Source organism: Theobroma cacao, chromosome 7 (genome assembly GCF_000208745.1).
Source record: "Theobroma cacao cultivar B97-61/B2 chromosome 7, Criollo_cocoa_genome_V2, whole genome shotgun sequence".
NCBI lineage: Eukaryota > Viridiplantae > Streptophyta > Magnoliopsida > Malvales > Malvaceae > Theobroma > Theobroma cacao.
In genome coordinates, this window is record NC_030856.1 from 3,485,024 (window position 1) to 3,510,031 (window position 25,008).

The 25,008-nt window shown below is 33.5% G+C and overlaps 2 protein-coding genes and 1 long non-coding RNA gene across 4 annotated transcripts; all 3 read right to left on the reverse strand.

Moving 5' to 3' along the window:
* Window positions 7,683–8,246, reverse strand: LOC108662716 (probable disease resistance protein At5g63020). Its single transcript, XM_018124211.1, has one exon. The coding sequence runs from the start codon at window positions 8,244–8,246 to the stop codon at window positions 7,683–7,685; it is 564 nt and encodes a 187-aa protein (XP_017979700.1).
* LOC18593747 (probable disease resistance protein At4g27220) lies at window positions 11,360–19,568 on the reverse strand. Of its 2 annotated transcripts, XR_001928840.1 has the most exons (6): window positions 19,371–19,568; window positions 18,918–19,004; window positions 18,558–18,654; window positions 12,742–15,737; window positions 12,128–12,246; window positions 11,360–11,917 (listed from the first exon to the last, which is right to left on the reverse strand). XR_001928840.1 is itself a non-coding variant. In XM_018124954.1 (5 exons), the coding sequence occupies exon 4, from the start codon at window positions 15,723–15,725 to the stop codon at window positions 12,765–12,767; it is 2,961 nt and encodes a 986-aa protein (XP_017980443.1). In that variant the 5' UTR covers window positions 15,726–15,737; window positions 18,558–18,654; window positions 18,918–19,004; window positions 19,371–19,568; the 3' UTR covers window positions 12,329–12,562; window positions 12,742–12,764. The 2 variants fall into 2 exon arrangements, 1 of the variants encoding a protein (XP_017980443.1); XM_018124954.1 differs by lacking the exons at window positions 11,360–11,917; window positions 12,128–12,246 and adding an exon at window positions 12,329–12,562.
* On the reverse strand, window positions 22,847–22,993 carry LOC108662960. Its single transcript, XR_001928855.1, has 2 exons — window positions 22,963–22,993; window positions 22,847–22,882 (listed from the first exon to the last, which is right to left on the reverse strand). It is a non-coding gene; the product is annotated as an uncharacterized LOC108662960 (long non-coding RNA).

A 25,008-nucleotide genomic window follows, 5' to 3' on the forward strand; every position in this document is an offset into this window, starting at 1 on the left:
TAAGTAAAGATATTGATGAAGTGTGACGGTCATTTCATTGTTGAAGATGATTCATGGCCGCCCCGTGGAACTGCTTCAAAATAGTTCTTTTCAGATAGTCCTAAATAATTGCTGCTGCACACACAACAGACAAATGTGGATGCAGCTTATCACTTCTGATAGAGCAGAGGACTCCCCTAAGAATATGGATCATCTGCTAGTTCAAATTGTCTTGACTCTTTCCACAATCTCCATTCCTGATACATATCAAAACCATTTTGTCATTTATTAGTTTGAAAACTTAATTAGTTAAATGATAATACATTGCACAACACTTACATGTCCAACAAGGCTCAACATTGGTTGATAAAACCTTCTATTCTTCTCTCCACATATTATCTCCAGCAATAGCCAAATATAGTACCCATCAACAAGTGGGTTAATTTATCCTTACCCCATCAACCTTAAGTTAAGCTTTTGTTTTGGTCTGATAGTTTAGGTGCACAATCGATCAAGAAGTGGAATTTTTTCTGTCAATAGCAAAAATTAAAATCAGAAACTGTTTTTTGACCAAGAAAAGAAGCAAATAATTGAAATTTTGTAGTTTTAAGAAGGAAGCAAGACGATTACCAGACGAGAAGCTGTGTTCAGCCAAATGAAAAGGCAATAGCATTTCCTTAGCATTAGGATCATCCCATTCCAGTGATTCCCACCATTCTTCTGGATATAAAACGATTTGCTCAACAGGAGGAGTGGGAGGAGATGGTAGTCCATTTTCAAGCAGGGGAAGAGATAAGGGGATCCTTTTTAACTTCGGACATTCTATTACCTCAAGATATTGACGAGAGTTTGTTGGAATCATAAGTCCAAAAACCACAAATGCTTTTCTGCTCTGGTAATTTCAACAAGGAAAGTTTCCTTAATTTGGGAAGAATAAATGTTATGTGGTAATTGCCCTTCCTGCCTCAATTTCCTCCAACTTTTGAAAACCCTACAGCAGCTTAATTGAACACAACTTCTTCATACTCGAACAGTTTCTCAAGCAAAACCTTTTGAGAGAAGAGAAAATGGGAGGTGGTGTTGGGATGTGAGATGGAGATACACATAGATTCATGGTTTTCATGAATAAGATAAAAATGTTATGATCACCATTTAAACATAATATATATATTATATATAATATATATATATATTAGAGTAATCACACTAATCATATCAAATTAAACTTATACTCATAATTTGCGTGCAACATCAAATCACCAAATCTTATACAGATAATTTAAACTATTAATCTTGTTTAATTATATATGTATTCATCATTTGAAGGGCTTTGTAAATTTATAAAGTAAACAACAATAAGCAATAATTATGTTTATTTTCAATATCTTGGTATTGATACATCACTTCCCAAATATGCTTTCCTTTTCTTTTTCATACATAGACATTGTCTTGTTTGGAGATTGTAGCTAGCTAGATACCATTATTGCCAGTCCAAGAGGTGACACTTTGGAGATTGAATAGAATTTAATTTTCAGGTGTTTTGGTCTTGAGATGAGTGTCAACATTAATTCCTTTGGATCTCTTGAATTAGCTTTTGTAAATAAAAGAAGGTATCCCTCCTCAAACATGGAAAATCCCCTTTCAAACCTATAATTTTAAAGAAAGAAAATCCTAATTTAATAGATTAGTTGCCAACTAGGGACAAGCTCCGTTGATGTGACATTAATTTTGGTATATTCTAACACTTGTTGACTAGATTCAATTGGATAGGATTTTTAATTTGGGTGAAATTTACGGGTACTGATTAAACAATGGAAGTGACATTGGAGGTTCTAAGTCCCTTTCACCTAAGAGAGAAATGAGTTTGTTCAATTGACACAGCTTTGGTACAAACAGAAAGTAAGCTAATACCATATCCATATTTCTCATGTGACTTGCAACAAATTTAAGACTGAAGTATGGCAAAATATTGGGTATTTGTATAAATTACAATACAGATAAAGAAAAAAAAAAAAGAAAGAGACTAAATAGAAAGGGGAAGTGGAAAGATCCCCAAAATCAATTAGTTGCAAGTGGAAGGAGCAAAGCCCAACTTTGTTGGCAACAAGGTCATGTTCCCACAGATGATTTTGTTGCAGAGTGTTGTCAATAATATTTACTTCCAAGCTGTCTTTTGGTAAATAGAAGCTGATAATGGTTATCTGGATCAAGCTCAAATATAGCTCCATCTTCAAAAATGAATTGCAAATCTTGACACTGATGAGAAAATCAAGCCTTTTTATTGCTTTTAATAAAAGCGTATAAAATTTGAAGGGTGCTCAGTTGGGGAATTACTAGTTCCCAAGTAATAGTTTTAACTGCTACTTTCTTGTACCAAATTCCCAAGAAACGATTCTTAGAGCTTCCAGGACAAAGAAACCAAGCTTAAGGATTCCATCCATCACTAACAGACTGGGAGGAGGTGGAGATATCGATTCCATCAGCAATACTTAAAAACAATATTAGCAAAATGGTGTTGGTGAACATGAAAGACAGAATGTCTATTTGTCTCAACTTTCAGAGCTTGTAAAACTTATAGAAAAACTTTTCAGTTTGGCAGATTTTAGAGAGCAAACATATTTAAACTGATGGTCGTTGACTAGTATGCAAGTCTTCCTTGAAAAGACCAAACTTTTCAGGTTGCACAGAATTCTTATTTCTGATTTTTATGAGGCTTCAGTGTAGTCATCTTGTATTGTCTCTGTGAATTGTATATACATATTATACCCCCAAGTGGGCACTTGCAGGGTGCTAAGCTCAAACTGGGACTAAACCACTGGTATCAAAGCATAAGGGACATAAACATACGGATCGATAGCCTATAATAATGGCTTGGAGATGAAAGAGCTTAAGTATACAGTTTATCAATTATCGAGCATCTAGTACTGACAGAGTTATTTCATTTGTGGAAGAAGATACATGCTTGTCTGATGAAGAATCTTCTTCAAGTGGACTTTTCTTAGACAAAATACCAGGTTGTTTGGGGTGTGGCAATTCAGTTTCACTTCCCAACATCAGAATCACAAATGACATACGTGGCCTCTCCTCAGGGATTTTGTCATTTATCAGTTAGAAATGTTGAAAATCTCAAGGATTTTGTTATATTTGCAGACCATTATCTGTTAAAATGATAAAGATAAAACGAGAGAGAAAATATAATTGAACACAAAGTCTCCCTACAGTCTTTTCATTCAACAATAACACTTATAAATACATTTACAGGAGAGAGAAGACAACAATAAAATAAAACAACACGTAAAGTAAAATAACTGCACAATATCCATATCTTACATAATCACCTACTTTACAATACAAACCCACTACCTAACATAACAATAACTGACTCAACATGACAATAATTGTAAAAGAGAAAATAAACTGATATTAACTAATAAATTAAAAAATTGTTGAGAATAACTGAATCTGATTCTTCAAGTCAAATCTCATTCTTCAACAAAACTTGATTAGTTAAATGATAATACATTTCACAACACTTTTATGTCCAACGAGGCTCAACACTTTTGTCTGGTTGATAAAAGCTTCTATTTTACCTTCCACAAATTATCTCCAGCAATAATATACCAAAGCTAAATACACTACCCATCAAGAAGTGGGTTAAATTATCCTTAACCCATCAACATTAAGTTAAGCCTTTGTTTTGGTCTGATAGTTTAGGTGCGCAATCGATCAAGAGGTAGAATTTTTTCTGTCAATAATAAAAATTAAAATCAGAAACTATTTTTTGACAAAAAACAGAAGCTAATAATTGAAATTTTGTAGTTTTAAGAAGGAAGCAAGACGATTACTAGACGAGAAGCTGTGTACAGCCAAATGAAAAGGCAAAAGCATTTCCCTAACATTAGGATCATCCCATTCCACTGATTCCCACCAAGTAATTGTTTGGCCCTTGATCCAATATAGACTTGGTGTATTCTACTGAGATTTGTAAATTTATTTTCTTAAATTGAAAGCACTGTTGTGAAGATTTTTCCCTTTCGAAATGATTGGTTTTTCAATGTCAGACAAATTAAGAATACACCATACTTTAGAAATGGAAACATATATAAACTACTTATTAAATTACTACAACATCAAGCAAATTACTGTAATGAACAAGTGATAATGAAGTCAATATAATCCAAGAAGATAGATTGAAGGGAGTTCAGTTGGCTAATTGATGCAGAGAATATTTGGAGCAGACTGGGTTAATCCTTGTCCAAAACTCCTTGAAAGCCTCTTCATAGCAATTTCCTGTGACCATTTACTAAGATAGATTGAAAGACCGCCTGCAAATAGGAGAGAAGAAAATGTTGATGTAACGACCCAAGTCCAATCACCGGCCCAGCAACTTTTCGAACCTAAACCAATCACTGGCCTAGCAACTTTTCGAACCTAAACCACATGGCCCTTAAAAGCTTAAGCTTAAGTTACTAGTAGTGATGGACTTGGATTGTTATATAGGTATTAACAATCATATTCATATTAGACGTGAGATTTGAGGTATCACAATCCGACCCATTCAGATCCTTGATGTCATCATCAAGACCACACATCACATTCACGAGACCAAGATCTCATTAGAGCAATGTGAAAGCTCACATCGGACTAGCGCAAGCTCTTATACCATTTGTAATGACCCAAGTCCAATCATTGGCCCAGCAGCTTTTCGGACCTAAACCACATGTACCTCAAAAGTTGAAACTCAAGTTACTAGTAATGATGGACTTAGATTGTTATATAAGTTTTAACAATCATATTTATATCAGATGTGGGATGTGAGGTATCACAATGAACTTGAGTTTAAGTTTTTGATGACCATGTGGTTTAAGTCTAAAAAGCTGTTGGGCCAGTGATTGGATTTGAGTCATTACAAATGGTATCAGAGCCTACGCCAGTCCGATGTGAGTTTTCACATTGCTCTTATGAGATCTTATTCTCGTGGATGTGATGTATGGCCTTGATGAGAACATCAAAGATTTGAGTTGGTGGGATTGTGATATCTCACATCCCACATCTGATATGAATGTGATTGTTAAAACCTATATAACAATTCGAGTCTATCACTACTAGTAACTTGAGCTTAACTTTTTAAGGACCATGTGGTTTAGGTCCTAAAAGCTATTGGGCCAATGATTGGACTTGGGTTGTTACAGTTGATTAACATCAACAAGTACATCCCCTAGATAAATGAATAAAAATAAACACAGAATGTGGATAAAAATAAACTGAGACTATTTGCAGTTTTAAGAAAAAACGTTGAGGACTTTACCGATGTGAACCGTCGAGCCACATTTAATGGAGTAGATTTTCTCCATCTCATTCTACCAAATAAAAACAAAGGGAGAAAAGACATGCTTAGCATCAAGGTGATCCCATTGCACTGATTCCCACCATTCACTCTGGCTTACATTGATTTCTTCTAGAAAAGGAAGAGGACATGGTTGCCCATTTTCAAAAAGGGCAAGACACAAAGGGATCCTCTTTAGATTTGGACATTTCCATATTCGAAGATTTCGGAGAGAATCTGTAGGAATCACAACTCCACCACTGTAAATGCTTTTCAATTTTGGTAAGTAGATCATCCATAATGATTTTAATTTAAGCAGAATGAATGTTGTTCTTTCTCCTTTACGATTTTCTTCTTATTCTGATGCTATTATTTCCTCTATTTCTTTATAGTCTTCAACTTTAATTTCCTGTAAGTTTTAGAGACCTTGCAACAACTCAATTGGGAACAACTTCTTCATCTTCCAACACAAATCTAGATGCAATAATTTAAGAGAAAAGAAGATGGTAGGTGGGGTTAGAGGAGGAGAGGTAGAACCAAATTCAAGCGCTACTCTTACTCTCACATGTTCATGCAAGTTCCACAATGACTTAAGGAATATCTTCTTAATGTCATCAAGTGTGTTGCAAGGCGACAATGACAAGTCAACCACACACGCCGTCCCTTTACACTCCTCAATTTAACATATCTTCAAGTTAGTTGCCTTACGAAACAAAGGAATATTGCTTAAACATTTGAAATCATTACACTTCCCAATACGTAAAGTATGAAGGCCATTTGGGACTAGTGTATCTTCTATTTTCTCCATCTCACAATGCATGAATGTTATCTGCTTTTCAAGTTTCTCTAAATTTTGGACAGGTAGACTATGTAAAACCTCAGATGATCCTACTTCAGGATAAAGATTTTTAGGCCATTTACCTTGTATAGACTTTGCATATCTTGAACTCTTACAAGTCACAAAATGAACATGAAAGAATCTCAAGCTTCATCAATTTGCCTTCTTCTTCTCCCATTAAATGCGGCCCTACTATTAAGCATTGGAGATGAGACATCATCAGCAATATTCCTACAGGCAGCTCTTTTATATTAGATGACCATAGACGGAGATATCTAAGGATTTCTAACTTTTTTATTCCATGAGGAGCCTCTTCAATTCCCATATACAAAAGGTCCAACTTTTTAATGCTCTAAGCTTTGCCGAGGAAGGCACACATTTTAATATGTAACAACAAAAAAGTATCAATGCATTAAGATTTTTCAAGTTACAGATGGAATTGGGTAGATCTACAATCTGAGTACGAGAAAGATCTAAAACTTTTAGGTCAGACATGTACTTAAATAAAGATTCTGGAATCCTTCTTAAGCCACAGTTTTGCAATATCAAAGTTGACAAACGAGGACATTCAGGTGATATGTGAGGAGGGATTTCTATTAATTTTGAATTGTCTAATATCAAGGAAACCTTCTCAACACTCATTGTCCATTCCTGCTTAATTGGTAGTTCCTTTAATTGCATGTATTGATGACCACTACTTTTAACATACAATGCCACGTCTCTCAAAACATCATGCATCTTAACTTCTTCCGTATAATCAGTTGTAGTCCTTTTTAACAAGCAATTATTTTCAAGCTTATTTAAAATGCTATGGCCTTTGTCATACATTGCTTGTCTAGTCCCTAAGCTATCAAGGAGTCCCTCATCTATCCATTTTTCAATTAAGTCTGTTTTTCTAATTCTAAAATCCTCAAGATACAAGGAGCAATATAAGAAATGATTTTGGATTTCTAGATCTCCCAAATGGTCATAATTGAACTTTAAACACTCAAATTTTTCAATGTTCGACCCTTTCACAATTTTCACTTGCTCCTCTAATTCATTTAGTGCATTCCTTCACTCACAAATATCATCTACTTCTACCCCTTTTAGGCTACTAGCCATTGTCACAATGAAAAGTGGTAAACCGCCACATTGCTCAACAATTTTGTTGACAATATCTTTTAAATTTTGATCTTGTATAACACTATACCCCACACAATCTAAGAATATATTCATGGACTCTTTTTTTGAAAGCGGTTGCACTTTGACCACCTCACAACCCATAGATTTATAGACCTCAATTGATGTACTAGTGAAAACTACTTTCCTCCCCATACTTAATGTTGGTTTTGGGATTTCCTCATTTAGTAGAGAAAGTCATTTCCAAACATCGTCTAAGATCAACACATATCTCTTTTTCTCTAAAATATCTTTTAATGTTGCTACTCGTTGCAAGTCATCTACTGGAAGAGATTATTTCAAAAAATTTGTAATATCTTGTTGCAATTTGAAAATATTCAATTCTTTTCATATAGTGACCCATATCACTTGATCAAATCAATTATCCTTCAACAATTGATTATTGATATGCTTCATGATTGTAGTTTTCCCTATACCACCCATTCCACATACTCCAATCATTCCAACCTCTTCACCCATCAGATACTCTGAAATTTGCTCTTTCATATTGATTTCACCCTCTAGATTTGGTGTTGCTAATGTCATCCCAGCAATTGAAGGCCCATCAACCGCCACACCATCAGGGAAACAACCTTGTTGGTAAATTTCCATTACTCCTTCAATCTTTCCGCAAAGAAATTTTCCTAGATGGCCGCATAATAAGTATGAAACAGCACAGAACTTCTTTTCAATCTCTTTCATTTCAGTCTTTACCCTTTGTACCTCTTTAAACCAGTTCTCCACTTCTTTCTTCACCTCTTTTCTGTGACGAAGCTCCGCATCCTTAATGGATTCAACATCTTTCTTTCGAGATTTCAAAGCATCCACTTTCCTTCGAAGCTCATTCATATGTTCTGCAGGTTTTCGATGATGATCTATGTATCTATAGGTTGGATCCCAAAAATACTTTATCACTTCATAAATTAGCCCTAAAAAGTCCATATAAGCTACACCCTATAATTTAATAAACCAACTTATATTACATCTCTACATGATATAAGCTACTCCCTGTACTAAAATTCAATAAAATAATATGTAGCCTATACGTTACAAAAAAAATGTTACAAAATAATAAATTTTTAATTTCAAAATTGGAAGACTAAATTTACTATATGTGATTTTTTTATATATTTTACACATTTAATACGAATTCAAATGAGATTAGGCAAGAATTTGTAATTGTTAGCCTAAGTGAACATAGAATGACCATTTAATGTTAAATATTCAAATTCAAAAATGGATATTGTCACCCAAAAATGTATTTGCTAGCATAACTCAAATAAAAGGAAAACTTTATAATATTAAAATTTGCATTGATTTCACTGTTTTCTCTACCAATTGTTTCAAATAGCGTTTATTGCTATTAATTTTTTTGACCATGACTCCTAATTTGATTTTTGTTTCATACTTATTACTTATTTAATTGTTCACATTCATAATTCAGAGTTTACCTTATATGGTTACTTCAACTTTACCTCTTAAAATATGAGATATCTTGAAATTAATGCTATAAATTGCAAATTTTTTCTACTTACTTGGTATGTTTTTGTTAAAGATTATATATAGTTTCTTAGGCTATTCTCCACTCATATTTAGTTTCTATGTTTCCCTAATCCAAATTTCCATCATCAAAAGTTTGATTTCTTCTTTTTGCAGACCTCTTTGAATTATTCAATTTTGTCTATATATGTATTTTGACCTCATTGATTTATAATTATTTAGTAGTTATGTATTTCAACCTCTTTAATGAACTATTCAATTTCTTAATTTATTTTCTTTAGTCAATTGTTTTACTGTATTCATATGAGTAGATTTTCATCAGAATCATTTAATCTTCTAAGACGTTATTCATTAACATGGATACTTCCAACTTAATTTTTTTTTACATTCTACTTTATATTTTAAATTCTTAAAAATTATTATAAAATAAAATTATCACCTGTGCATTGCATGGGGATAAATCTAGTTTTTGATAATAATAAACATCATCTTAACCAATAATAATGATAATAATAAATATCAAAGACCCAAGCAAATATTAATCATTTTGAATTGATAGTCCTAAATATTTTCAATTGTGGATTAATAAAATCTAAACATGAGTAAGGAATATATATATTACATCTTTTTGATAATTAAAACAACAAAGCTTGTGACAACAACAATATATCATAAAAAGATATTTAAGAAATGATAGAAAGAATAAATTGAGAGAATAGAATGATATTTAGGGTCCGTTCGTTTTGCAGTAAAATATTTTCCGGAAAATATTTTCAGGACTTATGCTTGTTTGGTAGATGGAAAATTAATTTCAGATGTAAAACATTTTACGAGTTAATAGGGTTAACCATGGAAAATGTCTTATACGCTTGAATGGCGTAAGACATTTTTCAAAGAACAACAAAAACACTTTTATGCTAAGTTTATGATTATAAGTTTGATGAATATTAATATTTAACTTAAAATATTAAAAAAATAAAAATATTAATATTTAACTTTAAAATAATTACTTTAAAATATTAATATTTAAATTATACAATACTATTAAAATTAAAAAAAATATTATTGTAATGAAACCATTCAATACAATTAAATTTTTTATTTATAAATGGAATAAATCTTATTAATAATTATAATAAAAAATATTTCAATGATCATTATTTGATTAATACACATTTATAATAGTTTTAAATCTTACTAATAATTATAATTAAAAATATTTCAATGATCGTCATTTAATGAATACACATTTATAAGCATAGATTTAGGATATCTTACACAATTGATAAATATTTACATTTTATAGTTATGATAAAAAAGTGATAAAATGGAAATTTTTTTGAAAATTAGAGTTTATTTTCATCACAGATATGTGGTTAAATGNGAAATTTTTTTTTAAATTAGAGTTTATTTTCATTACAGATATGTGGTTAAATGCTTTGAGAAATATCATTATTGATTTTGTCCATTTTCATCTTCATTCTTAATTTTGATCCCAAATTAGTGAAAATCAAATATCAATATTGTTTTGTAATCAACTCCTATTTATTATTTTAACGCCTAAATAAGTCCACCATAATGAAAAATATTTTTCATAAAATGATCCAAACAACTGAAAATGTTTTCGATAGTTTATCCAAATAATAAAATATATTAAATTTTCCTATAAAATATTTTACATAGGAAAAATTTTCCTTCAGTAAGTCAATTTACGATTACCAAACGGACCTTAAAGTACCTGGTTTCCTTTTCAAATTATTTGGAAAGACCAAGAATAGAGGTTAAGTAGATGAACTGCAAATTAATCCCCTTGGCTCCTTGCGTTAAGTAGAAATTTTTGTGGAAAATTAAAAATCTTATTTTTAACACCAGTAGTGTTAATTCAAATTTATACTTGTACCAATTCAAATTTATATTTAAGAGGAGAATCAATCCAATCTGAAGAGTGAAAAAGTCTTGAATTAATTCCTTGTTGCTGATGTAGAGAGATGTAGTTGTAGAAGAAACTATGCATAGAAGGAACAAGTTTAGCCCTTGAAAAGAGCCTTGTGGATGGCTCTTGATCTTTACACAAATGCTGCAGAGAACTTGTAAATGATGAGCTTGCATGGAATTTGTATATCTTAATCATATGAAGCTTCAGTTTGGTCCTTCAATTTCTCTATCTATGAAATAAACACAAGGCATTGTATATGAACTATTCTATACATCTCAACTCTTCTTGGACATAGAGAAAACCACCTTCAACTTGCTTTGAAATTTCCTTCCTTGGTACATGATGCTGTCAAGTTAAGAACATTGAAAAATAGGATTCAACCTTGCAATCTATATTGACATGAGGTTAACATAATTCTAATCCAGTATTGCAACTCCATTACTGTCGACTCAATCTGTAATTAATTTAAACATAAGGGAAAGTAAGGTTAGATTCATTCGCATTGGCTTTCTCTGCCCTGCTTTTAGAAATTTCGTTGGTGAAATTGGATAATGCTTCTTTCAGATAAAAGACTTGAAGATACCCCTTAATAAAAGGATTTGACAAATTCTAAATATAATTAGTTGAATCATATGCAGAAACTGAATTTGAATCTCAAAAAGAAGATTTTCTTCTCATGAAAGCCTCTGTCAAGAACATATCCAGATGACTTACAATTCAAGTGAATTTGGATAGTGCTTCTGATGAAAGCCTTCGAACATTAGAACTACAGAAGACATACAATTCAAGTGACCAGATTCCAGATCAAATATGAACAAATCTTGTAAATTAGCATTTTCTCCGCTCCTTGTTATGCAACGACCAAGAGGCTTTACAGGATTACGCTGCTGAAGCTTGGCAATCAATTTCACATCATTTCATAGCACATACAATCCTTGTCAAGAACTCCTTCAAAGCCTATACACAGCAATTTGTCATCCATCTGATAATGTACCTTGAAAGGTTAAAAGTAAAGATTGCAAAAGGGTTTTCCTTGTACATACGTCCGAATCCACCTTATCCAAGCTTCTTGTATATTGGTGACTTTAGCTATAGAGGATAGGTCAAACAAGTCGAACCTCTGTGTTTTCCTTATTGCCTACAACGTTCTGCTCAGCTTCTCCCATGGTTTCTTTCTCTGAAATAGAGGGAAATGTGCCTCCTTAAGTGTACAGTTTTAATGATTTTTTTTTTGGAAGATATAGTGATTTTTCAATGCTGTTTTTTCCTCTGTTTTTTCTCCACTGACAAATGATTGATACGCAATTTCTAGCAAACTATACCTTTCGAAAAATTTCAAGAAACAGAAGAGCTAAATGTTATGGTTGACAAGACAAATGAGCTTTACCTTGTAGGTTTCTCCAGAGTTTGTAAAGGTAACAGTCAATTATCACCATCCCAGCAACAATGGCAAGGTCAATTCTGCTTTGAGATAACAGCCATCCTCTTCTTAGGCTCATCTTTAGCCTTTTCAGGTTCAGATTTGACACAGGAAAGTCAGTTAAACTTATTTTCAGAAAGTAAGACACAGAGTTAAAAAATGCTAATGACACATGAAAAAGCAAATGAATTAATGAGTTAAAATTAGGTGCAAATTTAATTTTGAAGCAGAAATTTGAATATAATGTACTCGCCCACCAGAAGGTTTCTGTCTGATATCAAATAATCAAATCACATGACTGAAAAGTTAGTGGTAGGGCCAAGAACTGAAGGTCCATGTTTTCCTTGAAGCTTTCAGCATGCCCTGATCAGTTTCTTCAATGTTTTTCTCTTATCTAATGTTCTGCTCAACAAAAGAATAAAAAATAAAAAAATTTAAGACTAAATGTAAATGCATGGTAAACTTGCTGTCTAGCTGAGATGGTTTTAGAAATTACTGAAGGCATAGTGAATGCTAAATTTTTAATGAAAATCTGATAGCCCAATAACCATAGGCAAAAAACAACTTGTGAAAGGACCAACCTATCATTGCCATCATCAGCCTCTTACTCTTCATCCTCTTCTGAAGAAAATTCTAAAACAACTTGTGAAAGGACATCCTTAGCATCAGGATCATCAAATTCCACTAATTCCCACCATTTTCTTGGATGAACATAGCCATGCTCGAGAGGAGGAGGAGTTGGTTGCCCAGTTTCAAGCCGGGGTATGGAGAAAGGGATCTTCTTGAGCTTTAGACAATTTATTATTGAAAGAAATTGGAGAGAGTTTGCAGGAACCATAACTCCACTAGTACAAATGCTTTTCAGTTCCGGTAATTTGATCAGGTGCAAGGTCTGTAATTTGGGAAAAACATATGTTGTTACTTTAGGACCCCTTTCTTCTTCTTTGTGATTTTCTTCCTCTGCTTCTGATGCGATTATTTTCTCCATCTTCTCACAGCGATTAACTTCAATGTACTCTAAGTTTTGCAAGCCCCGCGACAGCTGAACTGAAAACAAATTCTTTATACTTGAACAACGAAACAAATGAAATTTCCTAAGAGAAGAGAAGATGGCAGGCGGTGCTGGAGTGTGAGATGTAGAGACAGCTGCTACTCTTCCTTTCACAAGTTCTTGCAAGTTGGACAAACATCGAAGACGTAGAACCTCAATGTTCTGCAATGAATTGCAAGATGATAACGACAAATCAACCATGCACTTTATTCCTTTACACCAACTAATAGTACATGTCTTCAACTCATTTGCTTTACGGCACAAAGAAATATTGCTCAAGCTTTTGAGATCATGACATGCCTCAACAGTCAGAGTCCTAACGCAATTTGGGAGCACCACAAGATCTTCTTTCCCTATCTCGCAATTAATAAAACATACCTTTTTGTCAACTTCGACATCCTCAAGATGAGAACACCAAGGATGGCTCCTGATGTTGCCCAAAGTAGGTGATCCAACTCCAAGCCAGTATTTGGAGGGCCCTTGACCCAATAAAGACTTGGCATATCTCTCAAAGTCTTGTATTTCACAAAAGAATCCTAGAAGAATCTCCAGCTTCCTTAGTTTGGCTACTTCCTCTCCTCTTCTATTCATCCAAGTTTTCAAGTATTGGAGATTAGAAAGCCTTAATAGAATTTCCGTTGGTAGTTCCTTTAGATTCCTTGAATATAAATCAAGATATGTGAGGCTTTCTAACATTTCTATACCACGAGGGACCTCCTCAATAATTGTATCAAAAAGATCCAACTTTCTCAAGGCTGTAAGCTTGGCTAATGAAGGCACGTATCTTAAACTGCTACACCTTCGAAGGACAAGTGCAGTTAGATTTTCCAAGTTAGAAATGGAATTGGGCAGATCATAAATGCCAGTATCCGAAAGATCTAGAACTTTTAGCCCATGCATGTGGTCAAAGAAAGATTCTGGAATTCTTTTGAGACTATGATTTTCTTGCAATAACAAGGTTGACAAATTAAGGCATTTCGGTGATATCTGAGGAACTTGTGATATGTAATTGTGAATCAAGGAAACCTTCTCAAGATTCTCTTTCCATTTATGCTCACTTGGTAACTCCACTAATTGCATACCAGCTTGAACCATAAAGTGATGACACCCTCTTATAATAGACAATGCCATGTCTCTTAGAACATCATGCACCTTCACTTCTTCCTTAACATTGTAAGTCATCACCCTCTCTAACAAGCAATTATTTACAAGCTTATTTAAAATAGCGCGACCTCTGTCTTGCATTGCCTGTCTAGTTTCTAATTCATCAATGAGATCCTCATCTATCCATTTTTCAATCAACTCTTCTTCCACAATGTGATAATCTTCAGGATACAAGGAACAATATAAGAAACAATTTTGAATTTTTGAATCTTTCAAACGATCATAACTGAATTTCATACGCTCAAATATTTCAATATCTAACCCTTTCACACTTTTAACCCTTTCACGTAATTCATTTAGTGCATTCCTCCACTCGCAAGTATCGTCCACTCCTCTCATGCTACTAGCTATAGTCACAATGGCAAGCGGTAAACCACCACATTCGTCAACAATAAGGTTTGCAATTTCCTTTACAGTTGGATGTTGTAGAACCCTATCCCCCACCAGATTCAAAAATAAGTTCAATGACACCTTCTGCGAAAGAGGCTGCACTTTAAACACCTTACAACCCATAGAATTACAAACCTCAATTGATCTACTAGTGATTATCACTTTGCTCCCATTATGTAATGTTGGTTCCGGGATTCCCACATCCAATAGAGAAAACCGTTCCCAAACATCATCTAAGATCAACACATATCTCTTTCTTTCCAAGACTTCCATTAATACAGTTGCCCATTGCAACTTATTTTCTGGAAGACAGCATTCTAAAGCACATGCAATATCTCCTTGTAATTTGACAGCATTGAATTCTCTAGATACGGTGACCCAAATCACTGCATCAAACTGATTTTCCTTCAACAATTGATTATTGATATGCTTCATGATGGTAGTTTTTCCCATTCCACCCATACCACATACTCCAATCATGCCAACCTCGTCACCCATTAAATTTTCCCAAATTTGTTCCTTTACATCGATTTCACCTTCTAGTTTTGTTGTGAGAAATGTCACCCCTGTAGCTGGAGGCCCATCAATTGTTACACCCTCAGGGAAATTACCTCGTTGATAAATTTCCTTTGCTTCTTCAATCTTCTGGCAAACAAATTTCCCTAGGCGTGCACGTGAGAAGTATGAAACAACACGCAATTTCTCTTCAATCATTTGAAGTTCAATATTTATCCGTTCTAAATCTTCAAACCATTTCTCCACTTCTTTCTTCACCACTCTTCTGCAACGAATATCTGCTTCCTTTCTGAATTCAAGGTCTTGCTTTCGAATATTTAGATCATTCACTTTTCTTTTAAGATCATTCACATTTTCCTTAAGTTTCCGATGATGACTAATGGATCTATAGGCTGGACCCCCAAAGCACTTTACCACTTCGAAAATTGGCCCTAGAAGCTCCATATAAGCTACTCCCTGTAGTTTAAAAACCAATATGTATATTACATCTCCATATAAGATACTGCTTGTACTACTATGTTATTAAATCTCAAACTTTTATCAATTCTTCTAAAGAAAAAAAAAACAAAAGAAAAAATATTGCTTTTAAAAAACTTTATTAAATACAAGAATCCATCATCTATGAGAATAGTGTTTATATTTCTAAGACTACTTATACGTTAATGGTTTTATATATAGTATATGTAGATGAATGTATACATGTTTGTGTTTATATATTTATATATAGTGTTCAACTTTCTCACTTAAGAACCATCACAAATTCTTTAAATATGTCTGACCTGTGTTTTCGAGTCTTGATCATTAGAACATTAATAAAAGGAGGAATAAAAAAATGAGAAAACAATTCTCAATAATATTAAACATCAAGGACCCAAGCAACTTTCTCACTTAAGTTGTATCACTCTCTAACAGGTAATTATTTTCAAGCTTATTTAAAATGCCCTCTGTCATGCTTTGTTTGTCTGGTTTCTAAGCTGCCATGGAGCCTCTCATCTATCCAAGTTTCAATTAATTTCATTTTCTCAATTTCAAATTCTTCAGGACATAAGGAACAATAATATAAGAAAAAATTTTAAATTTTGTATTTCTCAAGCAATCATAACTAAACTTCAAACAACCAAATATGTTGACGTTCACACCTTTCACACTTGTCACCCACTCTTCGAATTCATTCAGTGCATACCTGCACTCACAATATCATCTACCCCTTTCATGCTACTGGCTATTAATGTCGCAAAGCGGTAAATCGCACATTGCTCAACAATTTTGTTGACAATGTCTTTTAAATTTCAATCTCATACAACACCACATGATCTAAGAATAAGTTCATGGACCACGTTTTTTAAAGTGATTTCACTTTGACAACCACACTATCCATAAATTTACAGACCTCAATTGATTTACTAGTGAGTACAACTTTCCTCCCCATACCTAATGTTGGTTTTGTGATTCCTACATCCAATAGAGAAAAAATTGTTTCTAAACATCATCTAAAATCAACGCACATCTCTTTTCCTCCAAAATATTATTTAATGTTGCTGCTTATTGCAATATATCTTTTGGAAGAGATTGGTACGAAGAATCTGCAATATCTTCTTGCAATTTGAAAATATTCAATTCTTTTAATAGGTGAGCCATTCCACTTTATCAAGCCAGTTATCCTTCAACACTTGATTATTTATATGCTTCATGATGGTGGTTTTCCCTATGCCACTCATTCCATATACTCCAATCATTCCAATCTCATCACTCATCAAATACTTCATTTTTTAATTTTTCTTCAATTTCACCTTCTAGATTTGGTGTTGGTAATGTCACCCTGGTGGCTAAAGGCCCATCAATTGCCACACCATCAAGGAAACCACCTTGTTGGTAAATTTCCTCTAATTCATCAATCATTCAACAAAATGATTTTCCTGGACGACCGCATAAGAAGTATGAACCAACACAGAACTTCTTTTCAATATTTTCCATTTCAGTCACCCTTTGTACGTCTTCAAAGGTTAAATGGAGCACAGTATGCAAGCCCAAAAGATTTGGAGGACTGGGGATCTCAAACCTTAAGCATAAAAACTTAGCTCTCCTTGCAAAATATTGGTGGTGGCAGTATGGCAACGAGGAAAACGCATTATGGAGGTGGCTGATTGTAGAAAAATATGAAAGGGGGCAAAATCATTGGATCCCCTCATCATCAAACATGGGAAGAATGTCACTGATATGGAGATCCATTGTAAATTTACCTTCCAACAAGGGTGTTCAAGAACTTGTGTGAGACCAAGCATGTCGCTGGATTACTATTTTCTTTTGGCTTTACAAATTGATTAATGATGTTCCTCTTTTCTCCAAATTTTCTCCTCTTTTCTCTTTGATTGTTTCAAAGGAAATGAAAGTTGTTGACGTGCAGAACAATCGCACTTGGTCCATAACCTTTAAACACAATCTACATTTATGGGAGAAAGAATCCTAGGATGAGATCCTCCACAAGTTCTCCTCGATTCCTTACTCCAAGGAAAAGGTGATAAGCTCATTTGGCGGCATGACCCTAAGGGTGCTTACTCTATTAAAACTTTCTACTTACTCCTTGATGCTAATCCTAGTGCTTGAAAGTTTGGTTCAACACTATTTGGCACTTCTCCATTCCACCGAAGGTGCAATGTTTCCTAGGGCTCTCGCTCATATATAGATTCTTTACCTACCAAAGGCTTCCTTTCGTCCGAGGTGTTTAATTCAATGTTGAGCAACTTAGATGCCCTTGGTGCAGCCTTGTAGTGGAGACATTTGTTCTTTGTATTATCTTTCAGTATGTTGCTAGTAGTTGATGTATAATTCTCTTAGGCCATGTTTCGGATTGTTCTGCATTTTGTAAGCCAGGCTGGTTAGGTTCTGTTATGCACTCTTTGTGCACTCCCCTGTTTTTTTCATTTTCTGTTCTGCATCAACAGTTCATTCCCAGCCTTGTACTTTAAAAAACCAACTTATATTACATCTCCATAAGATATAAGCTATACCTTGTACTAAAAAGCAAAAGAAAAATAAGTTTTGAAAACATTATTAGAAACAAGAAGTTTTTGTTTCGATCATCTAGGTGAATAATGTTTACATTTCTAACACTATATTTATCAAGCCGAATGTATATACTATTTATATATAGCATATACTTCCCCCCCTAGAGAGCCAACACAAATTCTTAAATATGTCTTGCCTACATATCTCAAAAAGATATTTAAGAAATAATTGCATGAATAAATTGAGAGGGTAAAATGACATTAAAAATACCAGGTTTCTTCTTCAGGAAAGATGAAGAACAGGGCTCAAGTAGTACAAATTAATCCCCTTGGTTCCTTGCTAAGCACAAATTTGTTGTGGAAAATAGCTGACATAAAAGAGGAACAATCACTAGTGTTGTAAAGGTGAAAAGCTTATTTGCTAAAGTTTTTGGAATTATTCTTATTCTTGCTCACTATAATTAATTTCAGCCTAATTAATAGAATAGAAGCATGACAAAGAAAGAACCAAAATAATTTTGTGCAACTTGACTAAAGATGATGAAATTATGTTACAAGATTATAAGATTCTAAAGAACATGAACCCAAAAGATTAAAAATCATAATATAAAGGAATAGGCAGTTCAATTACCTGGTTAAATGAGACAATGAATGGGTACGTCTCCTCTCCTTAGAGGGTCTTGGTTATATTGGTGGAATGGAAGATTAATATCTCCTTCTAGAATTTGTCAAGAACAGAGCAAAATCAGATCTCTCTGCTGGCAAAATAATACTAATTGACGATGTGGAGCAACAAAACTTGTCACACGCCCTATATCTACTTTCTTATATTTATATTTCAAAGGAGAATTAATCCAATTTAGAAAAGTCATGAATCATAATTTCTTGTTGCCGAAATAGGAAGATTTGGTTATAGAAGAAACTACGCACAACAAGTTCAGCACTTTTGTTCTTTTTTATAATTAAGAAACAAACATAACCCAAAAAGACATATGTTTAAGCAATCAATATTGCAAGAATAAAGGAGACGGTAGAATGATTGCAAGGGCTAAAGCCATATATAGTAGGGGAAAGGATATGAAACCTGTTTCCTTCTTCAAATTATTTGGAAAGATGGAGCTGAACAGGTTCTGAGCCACAAACCTCTTGGAATTTTATGTGGAAAAGTAACTGACATGAAAGAAGGAGAATCAATAGTGTTATGATAAAGCTGAAACTCTTCACTTGTAGCCTATGGGTCTAGTTTCTACTCATTAATGGAGAGAATTATTGAATTAGGAAGCAAAAAAGAATATAAAGTCGGCAACTCAATGCAAAGTCATGATAGGAGTTGCGAAGTCACTTTCCTTGAATTCAATAAAAAAACTGGCCACTTGTCCTCTCTATAATTCCAATATTGTCCTCACAAATTTCTTTATGTGTTAAGGAAAAGACCATAAATACGTAGAGATGTTAAAACAGTGTATCGGCTGAATAACCAAGCTACTGTTTACTGCAATAGAACCTTGACATGACATAATTACACGTATAAAATTATTCTTACTAATAATAAAGGTTTAAATATTGGTCAAGTAATTTTGGTTGGACCACACTTGACTTTTTACTTATAAAAAATTTAGAATTATTTGTAAAAATTATTTTATTCATAACTTTTAATATTCAAAAAGCTTGTAAAATAGTAAAAGATAAAATCAGAAAAGCAAAGCAGAGAAGAAACAATACCAAGAAGATAGCAACTAGCAAAATCTTCTATCCAAAGAGAATGAATTTTTGGAGCAAAAACAAAATTAAAAAATGGCCAAGTCAATGCCACAAGTCGTTGCTGAGGTTTCCAAGTAACTTCCCTCGAAACATGATATATATAAATGCATATTTCCTATTTTTTGTCGTTCGGAACATAGAATTTTCCTTTATTTTTAATCTATTCTCACTTTGTAAATTTTGTTTGACCATTGGCTTTCTGAATCTAATCTAACCTCGTATAATTTCATCATGAGGTTTGTATATTAATAATGATCATTGAAGAATCTAAAATTAACAATTATCAAGTGGCCACTAAAGAAAAACTAAAATGAAGTATACTTTGTGTGAAAATTTTTACTTTATTGTTCAGAGTCTAGTCTTCTAGAGATCATATTCTATCTTGTGTGTGACAGACACCAATTCTTAATGCTCTGCACTGAAAACGCAATATACATTTGCTGAATCGAAATTTATATTCAAAAGGAGAAATAATCCAATTTAATAAATTACTAAAAATGTCATGAATTATAATTCCTTGTTGCTGATATAGAAAGATTTGTTTATAGAACAAACTATGCCCAACAAGTTTATCCCTTGATATAAGTAATGAGAAAGGAAAGAGGCTTGTGCATGATGGGGATTCAGCTTCTTGCTTATCAGCCATTTCAGATTACTTCAAAAAATGAAGGGGAACAGATCAATTCATTCTCTTCCAGAATATCCTGTTTATTATTTCCATGGTTATCGGTATCATATCTGTTTATCAAACCGATATATTATCCTTCAACAATTGATTATTTATGTCCTTCATGATGGCAGTTTTCCTATGCCACCTATTCTGCGTACTGTAATCATTCAAACCTCATCACTCATCAAATACTCCCAAATTCGTTCTTTAATTTTACATCGATTTTAACTTTTAGATTTGGTGTTGGTAATGTCACCCAGGTAGCTAGAGGCCGCATACTGTCAAGGAAACTACCTTGTTACATTTCCTTCTTCAATCCTTCAGCAAACAAATAAATTTGCTAGCATAAATCAAACAAAAATCAAACTTTATTAGATTTAGCAATACATCCAATTTCCAAATAAAATAAAACGGATACAAGATACCATCCACTAACAGTGACACAACTCCTGCAAACAATTCAAAATATATTACAGCATAACAATATTCCTCCCCTTCCCACCCCATTTATTTACAATGTATCCCAACCGGCCAATCGGCAGGCAAAGTTGGGTAAGGGGAGTGTTGCTTCCTCGATTACTTGCAAGTGACGTATACTTCCACTACACCACAATCACCATCTATTCTCTTGGATTGGGTTCCGACCAGTGCATCAAAGTGTAAACTGACAATGTTGTGAGGCGGAAGCGTATCTTTTTCTGCCATCGAATAAACTTTCCTCCTTTAAAGTGATCTAACTTGATAATGTTGGTAGCTATCTCTTTAAGTGAAGCCATTTTGAATGCTAAGAAAATAAGTCTTAAAATTGTTGGTACAAATGGGGTTTAAATGGAATTCAAAAACTAGCATAATTGACTTCAAGACAAGCCTTTCAATAGAAGTTATATTTAAATTTATTTTGCCCCCACCACTCAGTATGCAAAAGAGGAATAATGCGAATAGCCTTAGGGATACAATGAAATCAACATCTAACTTCATCTTACACTTTATGAGAGTAGACCGCTAGATACACCTGAGGATTTACAAAATTATTTGGCTTTAGAGCTTACTTTTTGCAACAAGTAGATTATAAGGAATTTGGACGCTTTTGTAGTTGATGGGAACTTAAGTGTTTACGTTAATAGAACAAAATATTTTTCTTACTCTTTGATATTTCTGCTCTTGTTTTGTTTTTGATTTGATGTCTCAAAATGGTTGGCAACAAGCCCTTCCTATAGGCTTCCTATAGGCTTGCAAGTGTCTCTTCTTCAATGACCCAACCCTTTCATTAAGGCACCATTTTGTCTAAAAGACATCTTTACATTTTGTTAGACATAACTTTTGGATAAATGTATTATTTCAATAGTCATCTTATGAAAAGATAACTATTCATTCTATAAAATATAATCTTTGAGTTATAATTTGTAATAATAACATTCCGTATTTAACTTTTGAGCTATGGTGTCTTTTTAATTTATCTCATAACTTTTGAATGTCATTTTACTAAGAGACATAACCATTCATATGAAAACTTGCCTACAATCCAATAGACACACTATGTCACTTTATGTGACATAACCTTTGAGCTAAGATAGCTTTTCATTATATGATACAATCTTTGATTTTGAAAATGCACCAACAACTTTGACCTTATAAACAACTCTAAAACCACCTTCCCCTAGCTTGATGTCCATAGAAAAGCTATCAGTAGCACGAGCTACGGTAGCAAGCTCCAATATTGGAAGCTCCATGTCTTCATCCTGGCCTTGATTTTCTTGATCATTTTCCTTATTGTCTTTAGTTTCTTTAAAACAGTAGCCAAAATAGGCTTGGCATTCACCATAAAATATGATAGATTCTTATGCATTTTGATTGAGCTAGATAATTGGACAAAAAGCTGATGTGGTTTTTGAGATCACACAAAACCATGTATCTCCAGTTATTTGCTTCATTAACAACTCTATTTTGACACCGATAAGCATTGAAGAAACTGCGTGTTGATTTGCTAGCATCATTACTAACAAAGGAACAAAATGAGCATTATTTGTGAAGGATATTTCAAAGTTACGTCTGAACTTTCTGGGGCTTCTATAAATGTAATAACTGACAATAAACAGCCCCAAAACCACAGCACAGTAGTGTTCCAATCACTGCAGCAAGCTCCATCCTGAGCTTATCTTTCAATTCTGTATGACAGAATTTGATAAAGAAAAGCATATATGAACAAAAAAAAGTAGTGAAAACAAGAGAAAATGTAAACTCATACCTGATTTTGGAGCAGACACTCTAACATATAGGTCCTGCCCTACTGATTGAAATTTTCTGTAATCAATCAAATTACCAAACCAAAAGGCGCATCCCCAAACTCTTCCTCCATTATCTGAACTAGTGTATGCTTGGCTTTCTACATTCCATGTGAAGTCCTGTATCATCAGTTTGGTTCAGAACAAGTCCTGTGATCAATGATTTCTATTTGAGACATTTTGTATGGTTGAAATATAAAATAGAAATACCCGGACATTGAAGAGATATTGAAGAGAATTTGCAGGAATCATAACTCCAAAACCACAAATGCTTTTCAGCTCTGGTAATTTCAATAAGGAAAGTTTCCTTAATTTGGGAAGAATGAATGTTATGCTAACAGCCCTTCCTTCTCCTCTGTTATTTTCTCCCTCCTCTTCTGATTCTATTATTTGCTCCATTTTTTCACAAAGCCTGACATCAATTTCCTCCAAATTTTGAAAACACTGCAACAGCTTAATTGAACACAACTTCTTCATCCTCGAACAGTTTCTCAAGTAAAAACTTTTGAGAGAAGAGAAAATGGCAGGTGGTGTTGGGATCTGAGATGGAGATACACATAGATTCATGGTTTTCATGAATAAGATAAAAATGTTATGATCACCATTTAAACATAATATATATATATATTTAGAGTAATCACACTAATCATATCAAATTAAACTCATACTCATAATTTGCACGCAACATCAAATCACCAAATCTTATATAGATAATTTAAACTATTAATCTTGTTTAATTATATTTGTATTCATCATTTGAAGGGCTTTGTAAATTTGTAAAGTAAACAACAATAAGCAATAATTATGTTTATTTTCAATATCTTGGTACTGATACATCACTTCCCAAATATGCTTTCCTTTTCTTTTTCATATATAGACATTGTTTTATTTGGAGATTGTAGCTAGCTAGACACCATTATTGCCAGTCCAAGAGGTGACACTTTGGAGATTGAATAGCATTTAATTTTCAGGTGTTTTGGTCTTGAGATGAGTGGCAACATTAATTCTTTTGGATCTGTTGAATTAGCTTTTGTATATAAAAGAAGGTATACCTCCTCAAACATGGAAAATCCCCTTTCAAACCCATAATTTTAAAGAAAGAAAATCCTAATTTAATAGATTAGTTGCCAACTAAGGACAAGCATTGTTGATGTGACATTTATTTTGGTATATTCTAACACTCGTTGACTAGATTCAATTGGATAGGATTCTTAATTTTGATGAGATTTATGGGTAGTGATTAAACAATGGAAGTGTTGACAATGGAGGTTCTAAGTCCCTTGCATCTAAGAAAGAAATGAATTTGTTCAATTGACACTGCTTTGGTACATATAGAAAGTAAGCTAATACCATAGCCATATTTCTTACGTGACTTCCAACAAATTTGAGACTTCAGTATGGCAAAATATTGGGTATTTGAATAAATTACAATACAAATAGAGAAAGAAAAAAGAAAGAGACTAAATAGAAAGGGGAAGTGGAAAGATCCCCAAAATCAATTAATTGTAAGTGGAAGGAGCAAAGCCCAACTTTGTTGGCAACAAAGTCATGTTCCCACAGATGATTTTGTTCTTGTTGCAGAGCGTTGTCAATAATATTTACTTCCAGGCTGTCTTTTGGTAAATAGAAGCCGATAATGGTTCTCTGGATCAAGCTCAAATATAGCTCCATCTTCAAAAATGAATTGCAAATCCTGACACTGAAGACAAAATCAAGCCTTGTTATTGCTTTTAATAAAAGCAAATAAAATTTGAAGGGTGTTCAGCTGGGCAATTACTAGTTCCCAAGTAACAGTTTTAACTGCTACTTTCCTGTACCAAATTCCCAAGCAACGATTCTTAGAGCTTCCAGGACTAAAGAAACCAAGCTCAAGGATTCCGTCCATCACTAACAGACTGGGAGGAGGCGGAGATATCGATTCCATCAGCAATACTTGAAAACAATATTAGTAAAACAGTGTTGGTGAACATGGAAGACAGAATGTCCTTTTAAACTTTCAGAGCTTGTAA